This window comes from Hemicordylus capensis, chromosome 2 (genome assembly GCF_027244095.1).
Source record: "Hemicordylus capensis ecotype Gifberg chromosome 2, rHemCap1.1.pri, whole genome shotgun sequence".
Taxonomy (NCBI): domain Eukaryota; kingdom Metazoa; phylum Chordata; class Lepidosauria; order Squamata; family Cordylidae; genus Hemicordylus; species Hemicordylus capensis.
The window spans coordinates 427284340-427311714 of record NC_069658.1 but is presented as its reverse complement, the minus strand read 5'-3'; the positions used below and the strand labels follow the sequence as shown (position 1 = coordinate 427311714).

Genomic DNA, 27375 nt, shown 5'->3' with positions numbered 1-27375 from the left:
CCTGAAACGGCTGGTCATCGGTGGAAATCATCTCCCCTATGAGGCGGGTGAGGTGATGATGGTCCATGCGAACAATACGCTGGCTGCCCGACAACTGCGTCCACTGCTGGACGGGCAGTGTAGCCTGCCTGCTGGTACACTGCTGCTGCCCGCCCTAGTGGCAGATGCACAAGGCGCACTAGCGCTGCCAGCCTGTCCCCTGAGACCTGGGTGGTGACGCTCTATGTGTCTCCACATAGGCGTCGTACCCAGGTGCGCAGGGTCCCTTCCACGGCTGACAAGCATCCTGCTGTGGACACAGCGGGCTTGGAATGGGTCATCTTGAGGGACCTCAAAATGCACCCATACACCACTGCCCTTGGCCTCCTGCGCCCTGGGTGCCGTCCTAGGCCGTTTTTCTCTGGGTGGCTGCAGTCCTGGGGGGGGTGGCTGCCACTGCCTGCCCACTGCTGCCACCCAACCCGCCCCTTCCGCCCTCCACACAAGAGGAAGGGCCCGGCTCAACTGGCATCGGAGAGGCAGGCCTCTCCTCCACCACCTCGCCAGACTGCTCCCCACCAGAGTGCCGAGCTTCACGAGGGGGGCCCCCACTGAGTGGCGAAAGGATAGGGGGAAGGGGCCCCAGAGGGAGGGAGAACCTGGCTACATCCTCCCCGCCCTCTACCTGCTCTTCCACCTCCACAGTCTCCTCCACCACAACAACTGGCGGTACCTCAGCAGCACCTGGTGCTGCCGAGGAGGGACCCTCCACAGCCCTAATGATGCCTCTGCCTCTGCCACGATTGCCGGCAGCAGGCGGGGGAAATTGATCCTGCGGACCAAAGATGGAGCTGGGGCGAAGATTGGCCCAATGGGGAGGAGCGGGGTGTCCTCGGGCTCCCCGCGTCCTCTCCCTCTCCGTGCCGCAGGCAGACCCCGCACCTGGCCTCTCCCACCTCTGCCTGTCAACCTTGAGCGAGCCCTGCCCACCACACGGCGCTCAGACATGCCTAGGTTACAAGGAGGGAGACTTTAAGAGGAAGGCCAGAAAGGGTCAAAAAATAATTTGGAGGGGGTTGTGAGGGGCAAAAAAAAGCGCCAATTGATTTGGAGCTGGCGGGGGGGAGTTTGTTTTTGAAAAAGTAAGCCAATTGGGGGGAAAGGAAGACTTTTTGATATGGAGGAGGAAGCCAATTGAAGTGGGGGGGAGGGTGACCTTTTAAAATTTGGGTGTCAAGCCAATTGGGGAGATGGGGCTGGGTTTTTGGTTTTTTTTAAAAAAAAATTGGGGATTAAAGGGTGGACCCCTGGTGTGGGTGGCACAGGCAGTTGGGTGGAGTGGTTGTGGTGTGGGTGGCAGGTATTTCTATTATTTTTGGGGATGGGGAGAATGGATGGGGGGAGGGCCCAGCACCTACCGGGGGGGAGGGACGCAGTCAAAGCTTGGGAACCTGCAGATCAAAGGAGGAAACCCTTATTTAGTGAACTGAAACACAGTGTGTGGCAGCATCTTGGATTGAACATCATCATCATATGTGTGTATTGGCCCAGCATGTAGTGGCAGCATCAGATCCCATGACCCCACTCAGACTGCCCCAGAGGCAAGGAAACACTATCGCATGGCATTGGCCCAGCATGTAGTGGCAACATCGAAACCCATGACCCCACTCTGCCCCAGAGGCCATGAAACACTCTGGAAGGCACCTGTTCAAAGACCAACTGCAAGACGCATGCAATGCAACGCAGCACACAGCAGCAATTTCTTCATTGAGCAAGAAGACACAAATTACAACAGTACATCTCCTCTCCAAGGGTCCCTCCCTCCTCCCTACACCCAAATGCATTTCAAAATAGGGGTGTCCCTATTTAAAACCGCCAACTAGGGAGGGAAAGGGGGCAACAAAACGTGCACAATTGCACACGCACAAACCCCTCTTCTTCTGGTCCTTCTCCTGCCGCTCACTGCTGGTCACGGATGCGCCGCCGCCAGCCAGCCACCCCTGGGCTGGGACACAACAGGGCGGCCGCACGAGGCACAGGCAGCTGGGGTAGGTCAACGATGGAGGGGCAGAAGTGAGGAGACAGACAACACTATTTGTGTTGCTCAACTCACCCCCAAGCAGAGACAAATGAAATGAACAATTTTCAAAAGAAAAAAAACCGATGGCGGGGACTTCCAGGTGAGGTCAGAGGTAGACTACTGTGTGGCTGCAGCTGTGGGAGGAAGAAGAAGTGAAGGGATGAGGAGAAAGAGAGAGAGAGAGGAAGAAGAGAGGAGGAGCAGCCTGGGGAGCTGTAATGTAGCAGCAGGGAGGGGGGATTTGGGTGTGGGAGGACAGCAGCAGCAGCGGTCCCAAGAGGAGAGACCAGAGGGTGTTTGGGGTGGGTGGGGGTGTTTCAGGGGGTCTGGGGTATGTAGCAGGGAGTCAGGGGGGCAAGAGGGGGAGAGACCAGAGGGTGTTTGGGGGGTGGAGGTGTTTCAGGGGGTCTGGGGTATGTAGCAGGGAGTCAGGGGGGCAAGAGGGGGAGAGACCAGAGGGTGTTTGGTGGGTGGGGTGTGTTTCAGGGGGTCTGGGGTATGTAGCAGGGAGTCGGGGGGGCAAGAGGGGGAGAGACCAGAGGGTGTTTGGTGGGTGGGGTGTGTTTCAGGGGGTCTGGGGTATGTAGCAGGGAATCAGCGGGGCAAGAGGGGGAGAGACTAGAGGGTGTTTGGGGGGGTGGGGTGTGTTTCAGGGGGTCTGGGGTATGTAGCAGGGAGTCAGGGGGGCAAGAGGGGGAGATACCAGAGGGTATTTGGGGGCTGGGTTGTGTTTCAGGGGGTCTGGGGTATGTAGCAGGGAGTCGGGGGCAAGAGGGGGAGAGACCAGAGGGCAGGGTGTGTTTGGGGGGGATTAGTGTGCGTCAAGGGGGCAGAATCTGGGGGGAGGGGTGGGGCAGGAGTGGAGGAGGTGGCGGTGGGGGGAGTGGGTTTCTGGAGGGGAGGGAGGAGGGAAGCTAGGAGCAGGACCACACAGAGGGGAACAATCAAATTTGAATCAAAACAAACCAATCAATATGAAAAAAAGTCCAAAAAAGAAAACCTGGGACCAAACTGGGCAGAAAGTCTGGGGTGGGGGGGGAGGAACCAACAACAACCAGCAGGGAGGAAGGGAGTGGGACACACACAGCAAAACCAGAACCAAAAGAAGCTAATCTCACAACAAAATCCAAAGGAAGACAGGACTCAACAGGCAGCAGCACCAGGGAGGATGGGGAACACTCAGTCTGGGTGGGAGGGGGCAGGGCAGGAGTGGAGGAGGTGGCGGTGGTGGGAGTGGGTTTCTGGAGGGGAGGGAGGAGGGAAGCTAGGAGCAGGACCACACAGAGGGGAACAATCAATGAATCAAACCAAACCAATCAATATGAAAAAAAGTCCAAAAAAGAAAACCTGGGACCAAACTGGGCAGAAAGTCTGGGGCGGGGGAGGAACCAACAACGACCAGCAGGGAGGAAGGGATTCAAGGTTGTGGGACACACACAGCAAAACCAGAACCGAAAGAAGCTAATCTCACAACAAAATCCAAAGGAAGACAGGACTCAACAGGCAGCAGCACCAGGGAGGATGGGGAACACTCAGTCTGGGTGGGAGGGGGCAGGGCAGGAGTGGGGGAGGTGGCGGTGGGGGGAGTGGGTTTCTGGAGGGGAGGGAGGAGGGAAGCTAGGAGCAGGACCACACACAGAGGGGAACAATCAAATTTGAATCAAAACAATCTATATGCAAAGTTTAAAAAAAAGGAAACCTTGGACAAAAGGCAGCCAGAAAGTCGGGGGGGGCAACAACTACCAGGGAGGGACTGGGGAGTGCGTGGGACACACACAGTGAGCAAAACCAAAACCAGAAGAACCTAATTCCACAACAAAATCCAAAGGAATGCAAGACTCAACAGGCAGCAGCACCAGCGAGGAGGAGGGAAACAATCTTATCTGGGTGGGAGGGAGGGAGGGGGGAAGCTAGGAGCAGGGCCAGAGGGGAACAAATTAACAATCAAAATCAGAACCCAAGGAATCAATTGCAGCAATAATATAAACTAAATCCTCAGAAACAGAACTCAAGCAGCCAGCAATAACAATGGCACAAGTTATTAATTAAAAACCAAAAGCAGCAAATATATAAATTTACACAGAAGCAATAAACAATCAAATTGAATGAAAGTCAGTGGAACAAAAGACAGGCAAGAAGGCACAAAAACAGCAAAGCAATGCAGAAGATGGGTGGGGGGAGGGGAGGGCAAGCCAAAACTTTGGGAGGAATGAGTGAGGGAGAGAGAGAAAGGGTAAAGGGAGAAGAGAAAAGAAGAAAACACAACAGGAAAAGTTGGGAAAAGTTGAGGGAAAAGTAAAGAGGTAACTTTGGACAGATGAGACAGACACAGAGGGCAGATGGAGAAAAGGTGGCACACAACAACACAGAGAGAGAGCAGAGAGACAGACACACACTAATATGACACACAGTCAGGGGGACTCACAGCAGACACCAGCAGCAAAAGAGCAAGGTCTCAGAGATGATCCCACAACTGCAGCCAAGAGAAGTTTCTAGGCAAGAGGCTTGGGTTTATATAGGTTTGAAATTCCCTCCTTTGGAAGCCCCCACCTTTGCACTCCCCCCACAGCCAACAGGGTGCCAGCTCTCAACAGTGCAACAGCCAAGCAGCCTACCAGACCAAAGGACTCATTCTGGCCAATCAAAGGATCAATAGCGCAGCCAATACAATGCCTGAAAATAGCATCACAAAATGGATGCCAGGAGCAAAAGTTTCAGGAATGAGCCACAAAATGGAGGACACACTTCTAACTTCACAGAGACACTCAAGACACTCAATTGAAGCCTCTGGCACTCCCAAACCGGTTCGGAAAATCCGAACCGGTTCGGATCTGAACCGACTCGGATTCGGTCCGGATCGGTCTCAAAAGGGCCCGATTCGGTCCGGGATTGAACCGCCAAATCCGAACCAAACCGCACATCCCAACCGAGTAGGAATTTTTTGCCCCCAACGCATTGGCCACTGTTGGGGTTTTTTTCGCCTACTCTGTTCTGCTCCAGGCTTTTAGCTTAGATAGGCAGGTCACAGCTTGGCAGGAACAGTGTGGGCTGGGGGGTAATTTCAGGAATAGAACTTTAGTGAGTACCTTTGAATATTTAATAGGTCAATTGGTCAATCGCTCCCTTGTGATTTGTGCGGCCCAGGGAGATTGATTCGCCATGACACCAGCCTCAGGAATTTGCCAGCCCTTGGCCTGCGTAGTCCGGGGCTGGAGAAGACCTAGAAGTATTCAGGCCCCCTTTTGAAAGGGGGATTGGCATTGAAGGCGGAGGGTAGGTTGTACCTGCCTCTTGCCCGAGCCAAGGTGTGTCGCTCTTAAAGGTCGGGGAAGGAGGATGGAGTCCTAACCCGGCCTTGGTAGACCCGCACTGTTAATTGAGGGTGATTAATCACCTACTTTGCTGTCAGCCTGCTATGCCTTGCATTGGTTAAATAAAGTTTTGGCCCTTTACCCAAAAATTATATTTTGTGTCCGTGTCTTTTGGGGCTGGGGGCTGGGCACAAACACATTTTCATCACCGGTTGTGACTCTGGCTTTGGAAACCTGCTTGCCAGGCAGCTGGATGTGAAGGGCATGAGGGTATTGGCAGCTTGTTTTACTGAGAAGGGGGCGGAGCAGCTGCAGAAGGCCACCTCGGAGCGCCTGAGAACCACCATCCTGGATATCACCAGCATGAAGAGTGTGGCTGCAGCAACCGAGTGGGTGAAAGGATGTGTGGGGAACAAAAGTGACTGACTCGCTCTTCTTCTTTCATTCTGTATTTATGTTGTACCTGGATGAGGCAAGGCATGCAGCTTCCAATGTTCTGGGGAGCAGTCAGGATTACCAGCTGACCAGACGATATTACCCTGGTTCATCTGATGACCTTTAACAACGCTTGAAAGAGGAAATTGGAAACTGGAGCTTCACATGGCATGAAAATAAAATCTGCATATTGTTGCGAATCAAACTGGTAAAGAATAGCTGAAGAATAGTTCTCTATCTAGAGGTACCTTTGAGGATGATCAGGAAGCTACAACAGGTCCAGAATGCAGTGTCTCACCTATTCACGGGTGCCAGAAAATATGACAGGGTAACACCTCTCCAGCAGTCGCTGCACTGGTTGCCTATTTGCTTCCGAGTTCAATTTTGAATTCAATTCAATTGAATTCAATTGAGTTCATTTCAACCAAATCAATGGTTCCAACCTTCAAAGCCTTGTGGCACTTGGCGCCTGTCTACTTACAGACCCGCCTCTCCCATCCAGTTACATCCCGGTTAGTTCATCTCAGATGGCCTTTTTGTCGGTCTCTGATTTCCGAGAGGTTCGGGGCTCTAGGACCCGCGAAAGGGCCTTTTCGGTTGCTGTCCCACTTCTTTGGAACTCTCTTCCCCTTCAGATTAGTCTAGCCCCTTCCTTACTGATCTTCTAATCTCTATTGAAGACTTCTTTTTCTCCAGGCTTTTGCCCTGTAGTTTACTTATTTGTTTTTTTTTAGTTGCTTTAGTTTTTAATTTAGAATTTAATTTTTAAAGTTGCCTTTTTTGCATGTTTTTCTGCACCGCCCGGAGTCTTTGGACTGAGTGGTATTTTATTTATTTATTTATCTATCTATCTGTCTATCTATCAATTTATTTATTTATTTATTTATTTGATTTTTATACCATCCTTTTGAAATGGCTCAAGGTGGTTTACAATTAAAACAGAAACCATTAAAAGTTTCTAATAAATAAATAAATAAAACAGGAGTCTGAATCATTTGCTTTGTGCACACCACATCCCTGTTTTCCCTGTATGTCTATATCCGAATTGAAGAAATTACATTCGTTAGTAGTAACCGGCTACAGTTTGGTTTTGGGAGTAAGTGGCAAAGTTAAGAGATGGAGGAGGTAGTGAGGGATACAAGACAGAGGCAGGTGGGAAGTGGGGCAAGTATTTCTATGATCACTAAGGGGCACAAATTGGTAACAAAAAGGAGGAAGCAAGCCCCGTATTTAGGACTATGTTGAGGGGTGTGAGGATAAACATTTAAATCCTCACACAGCAGAGTTTAGCCCAAGAGATTATCTGAAGACAGTCGGTTGTTTACAAAGTTTTCTGATTTTAGAGGTAAAAATCTATCTATAAAAAAGAATATTTGCAAGAAAATGGTGATCAGAATAAAAAGTTGAGCACCTAACTATATTGCACTGTTAATTAGGATACCACCGCCTCAGCTTTATAGTTGTCTTCAACATGCAAAGAAACAAGGAAATTGTGAGTGCATGTGATTGATTGGTTAAGTGCCATCAAGTCGGTGTTGACTGTTAGTGACCACATAGATAGATTCTCTCCAGGAAGATCTGTCTTCAACTTGGCCTTTAAGGTCCCTTAGTGGTGCATTCATTGCTGAGTCCATCCACCTTGCTGCTGGTGGTCCTCTTCTTCTCTTTCCTTCAACTTTCCCCAGCATCATGGACTTCACAAGGGAGCTGGGTTTTCACATAATGTGTCCAAAGTATGATAGTTTGAGCCTGGTCATTTGTGCCTCAATTGAAAATTCTGGATGGATTTGTTCTATGGTCCATTTGTTTGTTCTCCTAGCTGTCCATGGTATCCTCAAAAGTATTCTTCAGCACCAAAGTTCAAAAGCATCAATACGTTTTCTATCTTACTTCTTCAAAGTGCAGCTTTCGCATCCATAGAGTGTCACGGGGAAAACCATTGTCCGAACAATTCTAATCTTTGTAGGTGTGGACATGTTAAAGCATCTAAATATCTTTTCCAAGGCCTTCATTGAAACCCTACCAACTGCTAGTCTGTGTTGTATCGCTTGATGGCTGGATCTTTTAATGTTGATGGCCGATCCTAAAAGGCTGAAGCTATCCACCACTCCCATGTCTTCATTGTCAATTCTGTGGTTGGTTGCTGTACCCATTGTCATTAGTTTATTCTTCTTGACATTTCGTCGTAGTCCAATTTTTTCACTGTGCTCCTTGATGTTCATTACTAGAGCTTGCAGATCATCCGCATTCTCAGCTATCAAAGTGGGGTCATCAGCGTAACGCAGGTTATTGATGTTTCTTCCTCCAATTTTAAAACCATGTTCATCTTCTTCCATTCCAGCTTCTCTCAGTAAATGTTCAGCATATAAATTGAATAATGGAGAAAGTATACAGGCTTGTCTTACTCCTTTGCCGATTTGGAACCAGTCTGTTTCACCATATTCCATCTGGACTGTGGCTTCCGGTCCTGTGTATAGGTTTCTCATGAGAACAATGAGATGTTCTGGGATGCCCATTTTCCTAAGAATATTCCACAACTTGACATGGTCGATGCAATCAAAGGCTTTTCTGTAGTCAATAGAGCACATATTGACTACTTTCTGGTATTCTTTGGCTTTCTTGAAGATCCATCATGCATCAGCAAGGATATCTCTTGTTCCTCGGCCTTTTCTGAAACCAGCTTGAACATTCGGCGTTTCCCTTTCCACATAAACCTCTAATCAGTGTTAGATGATCCTGAGCATTATTTTGCTAGCATGTGAGATTAAGGTCATTAAGATAATTATAGAAATTAAGGAGTGGGTGCATTAGGTGAGCACAATATATGAGAATGTGAAAGAGCATGTTTACTGCTTACACAGTATAGATGTTAAGGTTGAGTGCCTTACAATCGCCATTCTTTTTGAATGTGTGACTCAGCTTTGCACTAAATACAATTTTTTTTTAATTCTAGAAGATATATCAACATTTATATAAAGTACAACAGCTACATAAAAGCTACGAGAGACGAATATATTCCATTTTTAAGATAGTTAAAGAGTTGGAATGATAGGGATAGTTTTTAATATGTATATTCTCTCCTCACACAGGGCTCTGGGGCTTGGTAAACAATGCCGGTATAGACTTCCCAGTGGCTCCCACTGAATGGCTGACTAAGGATGACTTTGCAAAGGTAATAAATGTCAACCTGCTTGGGACGATTGATGTGACGCTGCACATGCTGGCCCTGGTGAGAAGAGCCAGAGGGAGGATAGTCAACCTCAGCAGTGCGGAGGGAAGAGTGGTGATCTTCGCTGGAGGGTATTCTCCATCCAAATATGGCATAGAATCCTTCTCAGACAGTCTGAGGTACCATAGCAGCTCTGCAGATTTCCTCTTTTGCTTGATTAAGTGGCATGAGGGTGGTCCTCCAGCTAAAGACAGAGTAACCGGGCTGAATAACAGGTGGTGGAAAGGTGACTGCTGTCAAGGACAGAATTATAAACTTACAGGACTGTTTTCTCACCTTCTTTACTTACAGCACTAATTCCTATGCCTCTTTTCTTAGACTTCCTAGTATGCATCAATTCTGGTTTCCACAAACCAGATTCCAGAACCCATGAAATTATGTGGGTACAAGAGTGCCCCCTCAGTTAATGTAAGCAGCCAAAAAAAAAATGTTCTGCCACTATAATCCTCAAAGTTTGTATTGCTTATAAATGCAACAAAGTTGTTAGTAACTTGAAACTTGGCATGCCTGATTTACTAGATAAGGTAGTCTACACATGTGATGATTTAAAAGTGATTCACTGAAAATTGCCAGAGGTACAGAAAGTTTTAAAGTGCTAAAAATTGACAAATTCATCTGTTTTTGCTCAAACTTTATCCGGTGGAGGGTTTATTTGTTTGTTTTTGTTTTTTGTCTCTCTCCAAATTTGGTGAAAATGACTGATGTACAATTTTCAGTCTTGGATAACACAACATGCATGCAGAACACACAAATCTGCATGCAAACACACACATGAAATGCACATGAACCACAAACACCACAGAAACATGCACACACCAACACACATATATAACACAACTTCATGGACACACACATACCTTTACTCCAGGACAGGAATAGATAGATAAACCTTATTGCAGTCTTTGACCAGTACAGAAGGAAGCAGAAAAACATAATATCACACACATACAGCATAGCAACAATATAGCTTTATGAATATACAGTGGCATGATAACTTATTTCACTACAGTGGTCATTAGTTGCCGACGTATATTCATTGCTATAAAACAAAATTTAGCCATGTTGTGAGTAACATGGGTTTGGTGATCTGATAAAAGAAATAAGACATATGCTTCATCTCCTCTGCCCTGTAAATCCTTAATCAGGGGTAAAATTAATGATTCACGTGAATCCCTGTAAAAGTTACAATATAATAAAACATGACCCACATCCTCTATGGCCTGTGTACTACAGGGGCAGTAGCGTTCAGAGTGGGGAGTCCCACTATATCTGCCATATAGCACTGCTGAGGGCAACACATCAGAGTGGGCCAGCTCAAATACTCTACGATATTTAGAGACTATTAGGGCTTGACGGTAATCAGATGGCTTAGTGCTAAAGGCATGTCTCCATAATTTAAGTCATGTCTAGGTTAATTTAAGGCATAATTGAAGGCATGTTTCCATCATTTAAGGGGCCTTGTTTACCTCCTTACCGCAGGTGGAACTTTTTTCTATGAAGGCATTGAACTACTGAGTTCATATAGTAGTTAAATAGTAGTGGGGCAAGCACACATCCTTGTTTGACTCCCCGCCTTGTAGGGATTGGATCAGTTAATTGTCCTTGAATACCACATCTAACTCTCAGCTTAGTATTACTATGCAGCCTATAAATCAGCAATAGGAGTCGTTTATTGATATTGGTAAACAATAATTTCTTCCATAGCCTCTTTCTAGAGATGGAATCAAAAGCAAACTTTAAGTCCACAAAGGCAGCATGGAGTGGAATTTTAAAGACATTAAGCATATTTCTCCATTAAATGCTGGAGAATCACTGCATAATCTATTGTCGATCTTCCTGGTCTGAATCCTGCTTGTTCTTCAGGAAGAATATTATTGTCTTCTATCCAATCATAAAGCTTTATAAATAGATGTTTAGTATAAAGTTTTCCAACCACATTCAAGAGGCTGATCGGGCGGTAATTGGCAGGATCTTTCCTTTGTCCTTTTTTATAGATCGGAATGATGATTGCCATACGCCAGTCTTCTGGGATATGGGTGGATTTATCAATATATGTAAAAAGAGCTGCTAATACTGGTGCCCACCAGTCAATATTAGATTGGAACACCTCTGCAGGAATAGATGAAGGAATGGATTATCCAAAAACACCATAATACCAAAACACATATACACAACCCAAACACATATACCTATGTACAAGCACACACGTACAGGCACACAAACCCAATGTACTCACAAGCAAACACATGATCTAATATGAAATCCCAAGTGCATACACACAAACACACACACGTGCATATATGCCAATGCTCAAGAGCATGTGTGCCCACAAATGCACATGCATATGCATGAACTCACAAATCCAGATATTCATGTGTACATAGAAACAACCACATACACACAAATGGAAAACGCACATACACACACATACATACATGCATCCATGCAACCCGGACGCAAGCATACACACACATAAGCAAACACACACTTGCACAACACAGACATATACTCACATGTGCACGCACACACATAAGAACAGAATTACACAAACCAGAAGCATGCACAATACAAAGACACACACACACACATCCACCTCTGTTCACAAGGGCTTATTTCTGAGTAAGCCTGCACAGGACTGCAGCACCCTCTTCTTCCCCTCCGCCACCCATCCTCTCTCTTCTGTCAGGCAGAGTCTCAAAATTACCTCAGTGTCCTCCTGTCCATCCCCCATTCTCAGAATGCTGACAGGAAAACTTCACTTCTGTGATAAGATCACATTGACTTCATTAGCAGGGCCGCTTTTCAGCTAATGTCTATTTTAAAAACATTCTTAACTAAATTTAGCCTATTTATTCACAAAACCCTATTCAACCATGAAGTTCACACCTCAGTTGTCTGGCAAAATATAGCACATAAATAAATTTAAGGTTGCTTTTGGGGAGGTATATAGGATTGTGTTGCTCCATAAGAACAGCCCTGCTGAATCAGGCTCAAGGCCTATCTAGTCCAGCATCCTTTCTCACACAGTAGCCCAATAGATGCCTCCCAAAGGCCCACAGGCAGGGGGTGAGGGCTTGCCCTCTTTCCTGCTGTTGCTCCCCTGCAACTGGTATTTAGCAGCATATTGCTTCCAAGGCTAGAGGTGGTCTATAGCCACCAGACTAGTAGCCATTGATAGACCTGTCCTCCATGACTTTGTCAAAGCCCCTTTTGAAGCCATCCAAGCTAGTGGCCATCACCATGTCTTGTGGCAGGGAATTCCATAGGATAATTATGTGCTATGTGAAAAAGTACTTCATGTGGTCTCTCCTAAATTTCCCGACATTCAGTTTCATGGGATGACCCCTGGTTCTAGTGTTGTGAGAGAGGGAGAAATGTTATCTTTCCTAACTCCTAGTTTAGGCTCGGGAGTCTTTGTTTTGACATCGAGGAAAACTCTCTAGGTCAGTGATCTTCCGTATTTTTCAAGTGGGTGGCACTTTGGCAAGAAATCCCCAGTGTGAGAACCATTTCCCACTGTGCTAAACTCCAGACAGTGTTTTGCTATTCCCAGTGCCAGGGGCAGACACTTACTGTTGGGAATTCTCTCTGGTAGGAGAAACCCTTTTTCATTATAGCAGAGTGCACAGAGGCACAACACAGCGGAATTTATTTAGGCATGCATGTATGCTGAGAGTAAAGTAACTTGGAGCCAGTTCATAGTTTCAAATCAATATATATGATATTTATTAGAGAACTCCATTCTAGATAGGAAAGTGTGGAGTTAGGATCTCTAATCTATGTAGCTAACTGGATGCAGATGGATTCTGCCTCTCTGCACACATGGTGCAGGGAGAGCAGGAAGCAAGGAAGTTAGTCCCTAAGAGTAGCAATCTACATTCCAAAGGGATAGTGTCAGAGCAGTAGAGAAGGGATGACCAATGTCTTGACTCTCTAGCCCTCTGACTCACTAGTCTGTCCTCCACTGTCTTTGAGACAAGACACAGCGCAAAGTCCTTCACTTCCAACACCCCCTCTCGATGTCTCGTGACTCATTTCACGAGATTCATTTTCTCTCTCAGTTTTTCAAAGCAGGATCTTAGTAGTGGCTTAGTGAATAGATCTGCAAGCATTTCATTTGTTGGGCAGTAGACCAGCTTGATTAGTCCATCCTTTTGCAGACTTCTCACTACATGGTACTCAGAGGTGTATCTAGGGAAAATAGCGCCTAGGGGAAGCACTGAAATTGTGCCCCCCTGTCTAAGCATCTGACACCCATCTTTCAGATAACTTTACCATAATATCAGCTGAAAAATACAAGTCAGGCTCGTTAATCTTTTAATATTTCAAAAACTATTTAGCAGTGGACTTAGCCAGACCAAAAAATGCTGGAAAACTACAAATTTCAGTATGCTGGGGCTCATGAAATACCCAAATACTATGTGGAGGTGTACTTAGAAAACTAAACAGAAGTGTCTGTTTAATTCTCTGCTATGCTTTGTAGCATCACCATTACATAAGTTTTAAAAATCAATGGAGAATTTGACTTTTCCCAGATACTCTGTAAATAATTAAAGATATGCAGAGTAAACTGTGTCACTGCTTGGAATATATTCTAGTCTTTCAGAAAGACAGTTAAAATGAGAGAAAGAGAGCAAGAAACTCCCACTGGGCCTTAATAAGGATTTCACACTGATTCAAAGACAAACTCACCATTAATCGCCATATTAGCAAGACATCACATTTAACTCACTTATCACAAGAAGCAAAGTAAGAGCAAATGAATACAATCCTAGGTCATAAGCGTCAGCTCAGTATTCACAAGCCCTGATTCTCTGTACATAGTGCCAATCTGAATATGTGTACAGTGTCTTATATTATATTATATTTTTTTATTTTTTTTTACCTGTAGTCCCTTTGGGGGGGCTTCCTAAAGGCTGTGGGGGGGGCGGTTGCAAAGGTGGCCATTTTGTTTTTGGCAGCCATTTTTTAATTTTTTAATTTCACAAAATGGCGCCCCCTTCAAGTGGCGCCCGGGGCACGTGCCCTGCCTGCCCTACCCTAGATACACCCATGATGGTACTTCACATCAATATGCTTGGTACACCTCTTTACATCTTCTTGTTTGGAGAGTTGAATGCAGCTTTGGTTGTCTTCATACAGTGGTACGGGCTGTGGTACATCTATACCTAGATCTTTCAGTAGTTGACACAGCCATTGTATCTCGTGGCAGCCTTGTGCAGCTGATACATATACTGCTTCAGTGGTTGATGATGCTGTTATGTCTTGCTTGGTGCTTGACCAGCTTATGGCTCCATCTCCATAGAAAATTATGTGACCGCTGGTAGATTTCCTTACTGTTAGGTCTCCACCCCAGTCTGCATCTATGTATACTTCTAGTTTTGGTTCACTGTTAGCTGACAGCTTGAGTTTAAAGTGTACAGTACCCTTTACATACTTAACAAGTCTCGTAATTGCATTCCAGTCCTTGACTGTTGGTGATGCAGTCTTTCTTCAAAAGTAAGCCAACTGCTGTACTAATATCTGGCCTAGTGAGTGTACTAATGTATAGAAGCTTACCCAATGCTTCACAATATCTATGGTTGTCAGATAGCGGCTCAGTTTGATCTTCTTGCTTTATGTAGTTCACTTCCATTGGAGTTGGTGTAGGATTCGCATCTTCCAGTCTGAGCAGGTTTATCAAGTCTTTAATTTTCTGTTCTTGGTTGATGAGGAAACTTCCATCTTTCTCTCTTTGTACTTGAATGCCCAAGTAGTGTGCAATGTTGCCAAGTTGCTTGACTTCCACATCTCTGTTCAGATGATGCAATATTTTCTTGCTGTCATCTGGATTCTCATAGGCAAGAATCAAATCATCAACATACACCAAAATGTAAGTCTACTTGCCATCTCTGAATTTTGTGTACAGGCAGGGATCAGCTTCACTTTTTTTGAAGTTTGCTTGAAGCAGCATATCATTAAGTTTTGTGTTCCATACTCTGGCAGCCTGTTTTAAACCATAAATGCTCTTTTGCAGTTTGCATACAAGGTCCTCTTTGGCTTTCTCTAAGAAACCTGGTGGTTGTTGCATGTAAATGTCCTCTTCTAGTTCGCCATGCAAGAATGCAGTTTTCACGTCTAGGTGTTCAACATGCATTCCTTTGCTAGCCTTCTCATAAGCAAAAATCAAATCATCAACATACACCAAAATGTAAGTCCATTTGCCATCTCTGAATTTCATGTACAGGCAGGGATCAGCTTGGATGGGAAGAGGGCTCTGCTGAGCAGGACCCTGAGTGCTTGCCTGTGCTCCACCCCTTGTAGATAATAACAACTGACACTTAAGATCCAGCTGAGCCAGGGGCGCGAGCCGAAGGGCAAGAGCACAAGGGCTCTCAGCCAAGTTGAGAACAGCTGGAGGACTGCAGTAGCCAGAGGACTGAAGAATCCCAGCAAGCTTGGTGGACTTCTGAGCAGGAGCACTGATAACAAGATAATAACATTATTGTGGAGGCTCCTTTTTTGTGCTCTTGGAATGGTCTGTAATGTTTTGTCTGAAGGAGTTAGTTTATCAGTCTTGTGGGTTCTCCTAGTTAAGTCATTAGCTATTTTATCTTTTATTTATTTTTAGAAGTTTTCTTTTAATCTTCACTCGGCATCTGGAGTTTAATTTATGGGCATGCTTTGGCTCTGTGTAGCTGAATTCTTGCTGCAGTTGAAGGCAGCTGAAGGCAGCCAGCCAAGCTTTTCATAATGACAAAAAAGAGAGAGAAAAGAAAGAACCAAAGCAGAAACCTTCTGGGTTGTCAAAAGGAGAAGAGGTCCACTAAAATATCCTCGACTCAAACCAAAACTGATTCTTTTGTAATGTCTGTATCAGAAAATCAGCTGGTGGGAATTACTAATGATATAAATGATATTATCAGTAACTTACCTGAATTCAAAGATGGAGAACCACAACAGAATGTCTGCCGTGGAACAGTTTGTGGTGGGAATGCTGACCAGAGGAATGCTGATACAACTGATACAGCATTGAAATTTCCATAGATAATCAGCTGAACGACCCCCTATCTCTATCTTCTGTTTCATGGGACGACTCACTAGCACAGTCAGTGTACCCTGCAAGTTCTGCTAAGGACTCTAAGGTAACGACTACAGCTGCTTCTTATCCATTTACAGTCTCATGCTTAGGTATGTCTGTTTTGATGGCTGAGACTCTAATTTATCTCTTCCAGCGTTTATCATCTATAACAGCCAACCTGGATGAAATTAAGATCATATTGAACAAGTTTACTTCCGCCCAAGGCTGTTTCAAGTCTTCTCTAAACAAGGAGACTGCCTTAAGCATGGAGTCTGTGTCTCAGGGAGTTGCTACTAATCAAGGAGTTGCTATTAATCAGGAGTTTCCTCCCCGTCCTGATATTATAAGAGTGAAAGTCCTGTTGTTCCAGTGGTTGGCACCTCTAAAATTTATCAGAAAACACAAATTTTGCTTACTGTCTACTTAAACTCTGTTAATATGCATCGCTGGAATTCAAAAAATAATATCAGGATAGTTCGGTTGACTTAAAATTGTATATTAAACAGCCAACACGTAACTCCTGTGTTTTAAAGCTGTTGCTCTCCTTTGAAAGTTCACTTGTCCCTATGTCTCTGGTTCGCATGTGTTATTACATAAGTCGATTCAGAATATATCCTGGGAGAGTGTTTACTGATTTCCAGCCTGATGATTTAGATGCAAATTACTATTCTACAGTAAAGAGGCTTGTAAGAGCCCATAGTGGGGTGGACTCTTTTAAAGTTTCTGAGAAACAGACACAAACAGATAAGGAGAAGAATGGATGTGAAACTGAGATGCAAACATCCTTCTGTGAAGTTGCTGAAAGATCTAATCTGTGCTCAAAGGGTTTTGATGATTCCCTTCTTATTAATATCTCTCAGATTGAACAATCTTTTACTTCTATGAGTAATTTAACCTCTTCTTTGTCTGACACTCGAAGAGACACAGAGAGATGTAATAAGATGTCTAACAATAATAAGGCTGGAAGTTTGATCGATTTGGACATTCCAGTAGAAATAAGGGAGGACCATCCACACTCTCCAGCGTCTGCATTAACCAGAGAAAAGAATGCCAAGCCTCAGATTCAGAAGACTAAGGACATTTATACTCAGACTCCTTGTATAGCTATCCCTCAGGGTCCCCTTAAAAGTCTATTTAAATGGTCATTTTGGACAGACCTGCATTTTGACAAGCTGGATGCTTTATTATTGCCTCTTCAGTGTGTGGATTTTTCGATTTCTGAGGTCTTGCCAGCTTATTCTTCACCTTTGCCTACATGCAATATGCCAGAGAATGAGTCACTGGAACTTCTACAGTCCCAGATGGATCAATCCTTTCATGGAATTTCTGTGTTATTTCAAACAACTGCTGGGCTGGATTTGGTAGATTGATGCTGTGCTGACAATCTCATGTCTGACGTGCCGGATCTGGGAGGGCTGGACCCACAGGCCAATTTTATCAATTGACAATTATCTGGTAATAATTGCCAGCAGCAAAAATTATCACTCCTCTCATGGAATGTAAGAGGGTGGTCTGTGAAAATTTTAGATTGTGATTTTCTAAATTTTATTTCTTCTTTTGATATATTTCTTCAGGAGACTTGGATGACTGTTGAATTTCAAATTCCCAATTATTGTTCCTTTATGACATCAGCTGTCTCGAGCCCTAAAGGTGGTAGACCAATAGGGGGACTTGTATTATTTGTCTCTTCTTTTTTGGAGGGGAAGGTTGAGAAATTACCTTTCTCACACAGATGGGTTGTGGCTGTATTGATAACCAACAAGAATTTCCAATTACTCTGTGTTAATTTGTATTTGCCCCCTCGTTATCTTTATGTGGAAATTGAACAACAATGGGAGGAAGTGGAAGCCTATATTTTGCAGTTGGTTTCGGTTTACCCAACCACTTCTTTGATAATCAGAGGGGACTGTAATGCGAGATTGGGGCCCGATGATGCTTCATTGTATGGAAAGTTCTCTTTATGGCCTCCCTCATGAAACACAAACTCTTGTCTCCCCACACGTCTCTTTATCGATCCAATTGGAAATTTTGCAGGGCTATGTTTGGTTCAGATGGCCCAGAATTTAGATCTGATTATCCTGAACAGAGCTGCTCCTGGGGATTGCCCGGGCCAATTTAATTTTTGTTCGGGTGTTAAATTCTCTACTATTGACTATTTTGAGGTTACTTGTGACCTAGTTGTGAAGATAGAGGAGCTTAGGGTTATAGCTAGACCTGAAAGTGACCATTACCCACTTACTCTGACATGCAAATTTACAGACCACTGTCATGGAACTTCTAGCTTTTTATCTTCAAGTTCTTCTGCTTGCTCTGGGCTGATTAGGGTAAAATGGAACAGACAGTCTGAGCAAGCTGTTTGTGGATGGCTTAATTCTAAGGCTGGAATAGAGACACGTGCTAGAATCTTGCATGATCAAGGTGTTCCTTCGATCCTCTCTGCTGATGACGTGCTTGTACAAAGCATGAAACCGTTTTTGACTAGAATATGTCATGTCTATCCTTCTCGCAGACCCAGACATCCCCAAAAATTGTTTGATCAGGATTGCATAGTAGCAAAAAGGGATTTGGTCTCTTTTTCTGTTCAGTTTAAAAATAATCCGACCCTGTTATTGAAACTGGAACTAGCTAAGGAAAAAAAGGCCTATAAGGTGCTCTTGAGGAGCAAGAAAAAAGCCTTCATGCAGGAAAATTGGCTATTGCTTCTTAATACAGTCAAGAATAAGGATTCAGTGGGTTTTTGGAGACTACTTTCTGCCCCTGCCAATTTTCCCAGTGATAACAGGGATTCTTTAATCCCAGCGGAAATTTGGGAGTCGCACTTTGCGTGCCTATATACTGATCAGATTGCACATTTCTGCTTGGATCTACCTTTAGGAGATTTGCCTCAGTGGCCTGCTGTATCTCCTCAAGAGATCAAGCAACTGATTTCCCAACTTAAAGATGGGAAAGCCCCAGGAAATGACTTTATTCCTCCTGATCTTCTGAAGGATCACGTTGACTGGTGGGCTCCTGTGTTGGCTGCTCTATTCACTTATATTGATCAGACGGCCCACATCCCAAAGGACTGGGGTATGGCTATTTGTTATCCCGATTTTCAGGAAAGGAGAAAAGAGAAGATCCATCCAACTACAGACCAATAAGTTTCTTAAATATAATAAGCAAATTATATGCGAAACATCTATTCATAAAATTATGTTCCTGGCTGGACCAGGAAGGCTTATTAGAAGATGAGCAAGCCGGCTTTAGACAGGGCAGATCAGTTATAGATCATTGTTTAATCCTGCAACATCTTATTGAAAAGTACATTTCCTTGGGTAATTGATCACTTTTTGCTGCATTTGTCGACTTTTGTTCAGCCTTTGATTCTATTTCTAGAAATTTAATGTGGGCAAAATTGGCTAATACATCAATTGATATGCGGCTTTTACTGTTACTTTATAAGTTACACGAGAACTCTTCTATCTGTGTTCGTTTGAACTCTGTTGGTCACTTATCTAAAGCAATCCCAACTACAAAAGGTGTGAGACAAGGGTGTATACTTGCACCTTTTTTGTTTAATTTTTATGTAAACGATTTAATTAAGCGTTTACAGAAATTGGATACTTTTGCCCCTATATTAGCAAACAGAAGGCTGCCGCTATTGATGTATGCTGACAACACAGTGATTTTTCCCCAAACTAGATCAGGCCTTAAAAGAGCTCTGGGGGCTTTGGTAACATATTGTCAGGAGGAACATCTGGTCATCATTTATTCCAAAATTAAAATAGTTTGCTTTAACAATAAAGCTAAGAGTTTTAGATGGACTGTTGGGGGACATCAAGAACAAGTAAAGCAAATAAAATATCTTGGTGTGATATTTCAATATAACAGGCAACACGCCCATGCTAGAATGGTTTCTGGTCTGGCTCAACGAAGCGTGGTAGCTATTCTGAGATTTCACCATGCACAGGGTGGAGGATATATTCCTGCCGCCATTAAATTGTTTCTCACTAAAACTGTCCCACAACTTTTGTATGGAGTACAGTTGGGCCCCTTTGATAGTTTTATGCCCCTAGAGTGGATACAGTCGGGCTTTCTAAGAGCGCTTTTGGTACACCTAGATGCACCCCTAATATGGTGCTACGACAGGAGGCTGGGTTGTGGAGGATTGAGACCAGGGCATGGTTGCAGATTATTTTCTACTGGCTGAAGCTTCACCTCCAGCCAGTGGGACTTGTGCCTGGATTCCTTTCGGCTACACCCCGGCCTATTTGGCTGGTAAAGATTACGGATAAACTTTCCAGAATTGGCCTAGATCCTGAATTTTTATTAGAAACTGACCTAGTGAATGCAAAAAAAATAGTTCGTCAATGTCTAAATGATATGGAGTTTCAGAACCATTTGGCTTGTCTGCCGGCATTTTACAGTCAGATTAAGGCCAGGGTGGATTTTTCCCAGGCTTCATATTTGTCTATCATAACTGTCAGAAAGTTCCTCTGGGCTTTTTCAAGAGCACACTTTAATGCCTTTCCTTCAGCTGTATTAATGGGGAGATTTCAACATCTACCCCTGGATGCTTGCTTGTGCCCTTGTGGTTCGGGTGAACTGGAATCAATTGCTCACATTTTATTATGCTGTAGATTCTACAGTGACATTAGATGTCATTTGATTCTGCCACTTCTTTCTAGGTTTCAACATCAGTCAGATGATTTTCTGGTGAAATTTCTACTTGAAGATAATTTACTTTGCATCTCTCATATTGTAGCAAAATTTTGTTACATCGCAATTAGAATTCGTAGTTCATTGATTGATGCTAAAGTTAATGACTGAGTTAATGATGAATGCTAGAATTTATTCTTTGTGTTCTTTTGTTTTGGCCATTGGCCGTAAATAAAGTATCTATCATGCATTCCTTTGCTAGCAGCAATACTTAACAGAGTCCTTACTGTGGTGTGTTTGACTATTGGTGCAAATGTTTCATCATAATCTTCCCCATATTTCTGTGAATATCCCTACGCTTCTAATCTGGCTTTGTAGTGCTGAATCTCACCATCAGCATCATGTTTGAGTTTGAAAACCCATTTGCAGCCTATATGGAGTTTCAGAACCCATTTCCTTCCTTGAGGTAACTTAGTAAGAGTCCAGGTTTTGTTTTTCTGTAGAGCCTCAAGCTCTTCAGTTGCAGCTTGTTTCCACTTCTGGGCTTCTGGTTGTTGTAGCTGGGATATTTCCTCCCATGATGAGGGTTCTGGTTGTTCCACCGTTCTTGCGAGGTAGGACAGTCTCAGGGCTGGAAGACCTCTGGTTGAGCATGTTGATCACCTCACCTCGCCCTCTGTGGTCCCTTCCATTATCTCAGGTGCATCTGGTGGATCGCTGGGGGTCTCTGTGTCGAGCGTAGTTGGATCTGGATCTGCTGTCTCCTCCTCCTCAATTTTGCTGAGATCAGGAAGCATAATCCAGTTGTCAAGGTGTTTGGTCTGGTTGCTTGCTTCGGTGTAGGCCCCCTCTGAAGACATAGCTCTTTCATTCTCATCAAAACACACTGATCTGCTTATGGTTATCTTGTTGGTGTCAGGATCCAGAATTCTGTAGCCTTTGGATCGCACTGAGTAGCCTACAAAAATCCCTTTTGTGGCCCTAGCCCCCAGCTTAGTCCTTTTTTCCTTTGGGATGTATGAGTAAGCCGTGCTTCCAAAGATACACAAATGCATCATGGACGGCTTATGACCATGGCAAAGTTCATATGGTGTTGGTCCTAGAGTTTTTGGGTGCATTCTGTTTTGTATGTATGTAGCAGTCATGATGCCTTCTCCCCAGAGTTTCTGTGAGAGGTGTGTGTCAGCAAGCATGCATCTTACTATATCCAGGAGGCTTCTATTTTTCCTTTCTAAGACTCAATTTTGTGTGATGGATTGTAAGCTACCGTGGTTTGATGCACGATTCCATGTTCTCTCAGAAACTGCTGTGTGGCACTGGACATATACTCGCCTCCATTTTCTGTGCTCAGGATCTTTGGCTTCTGCTCAAATTTGTTGCTTGCCATGGCCACATAGTCCTAGAGTTTCTCAAGCATCTGTGATTTCTCCTTTAGTAGTAATACAACTGAATATTGTGTATAATCGTCAGTGATTGTTAAGAAATATTTGTGATTACCTATGGTCGCTGGTAGTGGTCCAAATATATTGCTGTGGATAAGCTCCAGGGGTCTTCTGGTCTTCCTTTCACTCTGCTTAGGAAATGGCTTGTTAACTGCTTTGGATTCAAGACAACAAACACAGTTAGTCACAATGTCACATGGTACAAAATCAGTGCCATCAGCTAATCCCCTTTCCTTCATGTTCTGGATTGACTCATAACTCCTGTGTCCCAGGCGTCTATGCCACAGTTGCAAGCAGTTTTCATGCAGGCATGACTGAGCAAGGTTCACTTCATTGGGCTGGTATGCTTCAGGTCTGGACTGGGCTGGTCTTTCTCTGACTGTCTTTGATACAGGTTGCTCCTGCACGCTGTACAGGCCTTTGCATTCAGAGCCTACAAGGCAAAGTTCTCCATTCTGAGTAACAACACATTGCCCATTTCTAATATACAGTTCACAGCCTTATTTCTCTAGCTTAGATATTGAAAGTAAGGCGCTTGAGAAGTCAGGGATATACAAAACATCTCTCACCAAAAATGGTTTAACTGATCCATCTAACAACTTGCAATACAAAATTCCTTCGGCTTTCTTCTTTGCTTTAATTGTAGTATTATTGCCCAAATGAACAATCTCTTCAGGAATATCAAACAGTTCAGTATAGAAATCCAAATGATTTGAGATATAACTCAAGTACCCAGAATGTTGGGGGCAATATGCTAAATCATTGTAAACCACTTAGAGAGCTTCGGCTATAAAGCGGTATATAAATGTAAGTGCTATTGCTAACTCGTGGAACCACTATCTAATATGAATTTTCCATCTCCTTGAAACAGGGAAACACTGAAATTCTTATTTGAATCAGCAATCTTAAAGTCCTTTAAATCTCTTTCTGTAAAGTCAGCTTTCTTTGTCTGATTCTTGGGACAGTTCGCCACCTTGTGGCCAAATTGGTTACACAGAAAACATCTAAAGGCATTAGTCCAGACCTTTTTGTATGCAAATGTGGGGCCCCATGCGGTTTCCTCTTGCAGCATTCCCTCCCCACCTTGGGTTTCCTCCTCTGGTATGGCCAATTGTTGCCTTAAGAGCAGTTATTTACCAATTCATCTTCATGTCGAGAATTCAAAACTTCCCTTCTGCTTGCTTCAGAAGATATAGTTTCCACAGCTCTCTCAAAGGTTAGAGCGGTGTGGGTTTCCAGTTGGCTGATTATATTGCTATAGCTGGGAGGCATGCTTAGGAACAGAGCTTCCAGCTTCTGACTCTCTGTAAATTCCTCCTTTGAAGCTTTAAATGCAGCAAAAAGGTGAAATAGCAGTCCAACATGCTTGGCAAAACAGTCTCCATCTTTATACTGGAGATTCTGCATTTTCTTTCTCAAGTTAAAGGTGTATGCCCACCCCTTTTTCATATGTAAGGAATCTAGCTTGCTTAACATTTCCTTTGAGGTCTCAAGATCACATATAGTAGAAAGATAATTTTTACTCACAGAAGGCGCAATCAAAGCTTGAGCTTTTACATCTTTGAGTAGCCACGCCTCTTTAGCAGTTTTCTCAGCAGCTGTGGTTCCATCTGCGGGGGGATGGGGGGTCGGTCTTCTTCAGTGACTTTTTGTAGTCCTTCTGCTCGCAATGCAATCCTCAGTCAGATTTTCCATTCCAAGTAATTGTCTGGGTTCAGGATAGTCAACCTGAGCTTTCCCTCTAGGTAAGTAGCCATCCTCACTGAGCTCCGTAAAAGGTCAGCTGCTGTAGATTAGCAATTCAAAGTGTCCACGGCTAGATCTCACTTGATCTCCTGGAACAAACCTAACTCTTTAGTTGCAGTACACGCAGCTCAAAATACTGGGCTCCCATAACCTGTTGGGAATTCTCTTTGGTAGGAGAATTGCTTTTTCATTATAGCAGAGTGAACAGAGTCACAACACAGTGGAATTTAGTTAGGCGTGCATGTATGCTGAGAGTAAAGTAACGTGGAGCCAGTTCATAGTTTAATATAAATGGTATTTATTAGAGAACTCCATTCTAGATACAAAAGTGAGGAGTTAGGATCTCTAATCTATCTATCTAGCTGGATGCAGATGGATTCTGCCTCTCTGCACACATGGTGCAGGGAGAGGAGCTTGCATGTTGCAAGGTAGAGGGAACAGGAAGAGAAGAGAAGAGGAAGTGTAAAGCAGGAAGGAAGGAAATTAGTCCCTAAGAGTAGCAATCTACATTCCAAAGGGATAGTGTCAGAGCAGTAGAGAAGGGATGACCAATATCTTGACCCGCAAACCCTCTGCCTCACTAGTCTGTCCTCCACTATCTTTGAGACAAGAGACAGTGCAAAGTCCGTCAATTCCAACACTTATTAGGGTACAATTATAAATAGGGTAGGAAAGCTTTTATTTATTTTATTTATTCGATTTCTATACCACCCTTCCAAAAATGGCTCAGGGTGGTTTACACAGAGAAATAATAAATAAATAAGATGGATGCCTGACCCCAAAGGGCTCACAACAAAAAAAGAAACACGAGCAACAGTCACTGGAGGTAGTGCGATGGGAGTGGATAGGGCCAGTAACTCTCCCCCTGCTAAATAAAGAGAATCGCCATGTTTAAAAGTTGCCTCTTTGCCAAGTTAGCAGAGGTATATAAGTTTGGGCCGGTGAATGCTCCTATTTTCCCATTATCTGTGAGTAAAAACAAGGTAGGAGGGAAAGGAATGGTAATCTGCTAAGCATAAACTGGATTGGAGGGCTTTTCATCCTACCTTGCTAAAGAGCTCTTGGATACCACTCCTGGGTAGGATGGAGCCCTCTGGCCTAGTTGCTGCTTTGAGATGAGCACTTCTTCCTAACTTGCTTTTTACTCACAGACAATGAGCACAGCTCATGAGCTTGGGTAGGGTGTACCTCCTACCCTATTGTGGATTGTGTGAAGAAGCCTAAAATGACACTGAGCACTGTCAAGCCCCAGCACCAACTTTGAAGGCGCAAATTGAGCACTGAGGAGTGTAATCTCCTCATCGGAGCTTGATGGGGAAAATGCTGGGAAGCACTACACTTCCCAGCATTCAATATACACCTTCCAATAGAGTGTTGTGCATAACATGTGTAGCAGATTTAACCCAGCCTTTGTCTCAAAGCAAGCGCACGTGAGGGGAAGTAAAATGCTGAATCTTTCTCTCTCTTGCTTTCACCCACAAAGGCTGTTCCTTCAAACTTAAACTGTTTCTTCAGTAGCTTAATCGCTGCCACCATGCCCTAATTACAGAGCTTAAATCCCCTTGAATTTGGGTGAATGTCCAGGGAGAATCTCTTTCTCTAGACTAGTGGGAAAGTACAAAAACCTTCAATGTGTACCTTACTCGTGGTGAGAAAACCTTGGTATAGTTGCTGAGCAAACAAAATTGAGACATGTCTCTCCCACCGCGCCCCGCCCGCTCGCGCTGTCTCTCCCACCGCGCCCCGCCCGCTCGCGCTGTCTCTCCCACCGCGCCCCGCCCGCTCGCGCTGTCTCTCCCACCGCGCCCCGCCCGCTCGCGCTGTCTCTCCCACCGCGCCCCGCCCGCTCGCGCTGTCTCTCCCACCCTGCCCCACGCCCCTCTCTGTGGTTGGTTTTCTCCGCCTTTCCTTCCCTTTTCTGTTCCAGAGTCTGCCGATTCCCACCTCCCTCGCTGCTGCTCCCAGTCCCTCCCCAGGCAATGATTCCTCCTTTCCCCTCTGCCTTTTCTCCTTTCTTCTGTCTCCTGTGTCTTCAGATTACGCCTGCTGTCCATAGCTCGCTGCTCCTCCCTTCCCAAGGCATTAGGCAATCATGGTTCAGGTATCTGCACAGCTCCAGACGCCTCTGGATATAGAATTATATATAGAGAGATATATAATGCAATTCACTTTTTCTTTGGAATCTGCAATAAATGATACATTGGGGAGTGTACTGAATTGCCAACACTCTTAATGTACTCTTAATAGTACACAAATCATTTTATGGTTGAAAGCCTGCCAATTTAAGACCAGAGTCAAGGCTATCTTATTTTGGCTCAAGCTCCCCAAAGCCAGGAAATCAGAAGCTGTGGTTGATGACTTTATAGACATGCCACATGATCAGTAGTGGTTTTGTGCCATGTCACTAATTTTGTTTGCTTACAACCAGTGTTCCCTCTTTTTTCCCCCCATCTGTGTGCAGATAAGGTTTTGTTTTGGAAAGCAGTATCAAGGCAGTGTGTGCATTCAGAATGAGGACTTCCTGATTCAATCTGAGTCAGATTTAAAATTAACAGAGTGGACATAAAACAAATTGTGAGTGCACACATATGTATAGATCTTAGAGTGAACACTGCCTACAACTTGCCCTCCATGGATCCACATCCCTGTGGGACACATTGCTGCTGTCAGGCACAATGTACATATTAAACATAAAATTTCTTATAGTGGCTCTATCAGAAGTGCCATGCCATGATATTTTGGTTATAATTCAGGCGAGAGATCCATCCTTTTGGTGTCAAAGTCAGCATTGTTGAGCCCGGGGTTTTCTGTACACCTTTTTTTGATGATGCAATAGAAGACTTACAGGATGTGTGGAGCCAGCTCCCTTCTGAAATCAAGGAATCCTATGGAGAGCAATACTTTGAGAGCTGTGAGTAAAAAGAACAAGTTATTTTCTAGTAATTCTGTTGGGGGGTTGTGTTTTTACAAATATGAAGGCCACAAAGGCTCTGTTGACTGAGTCTCAGTTCTCAGGCATTGAGGGTTGTTCTAAGAGCCTCCCCTTTGTCGAGGACTTCCACAAGCAGTAATTATTATATACCTTCAGCTACCAAAAATGTCAGCATATCCCCTCTATGGTTGCAGACCTAACTTTTCCTTTGCTTCATATTTCCCACACATAGATTGCAACTTATTGCAATTTATCATAGATACAGGCAACAAGAACCTCTGCCTGGTCACCGACTGCATCGAACATGCCCTGACATCCAGCTGCCCGTGTATTCGCTACATAACAGGCTGGGATGCAAAGTTCCTCTACATTCCTCTCTTTTATTTGCCAGCTTCAATCATGGACTTCATATTAGAATTTATTCTGCCCAAGCCAGCCCAGACAGTGTCGATTGTGATGCAGAAACAGAATTAACTCATCCAAACAAGCCAACAAACTGGAGAGGACATCACTCCTATTGCAT

General features: G+C 44.3%; 1 protein-coding gene across 1 annotated transcript in view; it reads left to right on the top strand.

The window, feature by feature from the left end:
- LOC128342079 (17-beta-hydroxysteroid dehydrogenase type 6-like) overlaps positions 1 to 26866 on the top strand; it is a 38041-nt gene extending 11175 nt beyond the window's left edge. The window contains exons 2-4 of the mRNA XM_053288916.1: positions 5561 to 5788; positions 8895 to 9153; positions 26674 to 26866. Coding sequence (XP_053144891.1) covers positions 5561 to 5788; positions 8895 to 9153; positions 26674 to 26839 — 653 coding nt within the window. The 3' untranslated portion in view covers positions 26840 to 26866. The remainder of the gene's footprint in view (positions 1 to 5560; positions 5789 to 8894; positions 9154 to 26673) is intronic.
- The last annotated feature ends 509 nt before the right edge of the window (positions 26867 to 27375 follow it).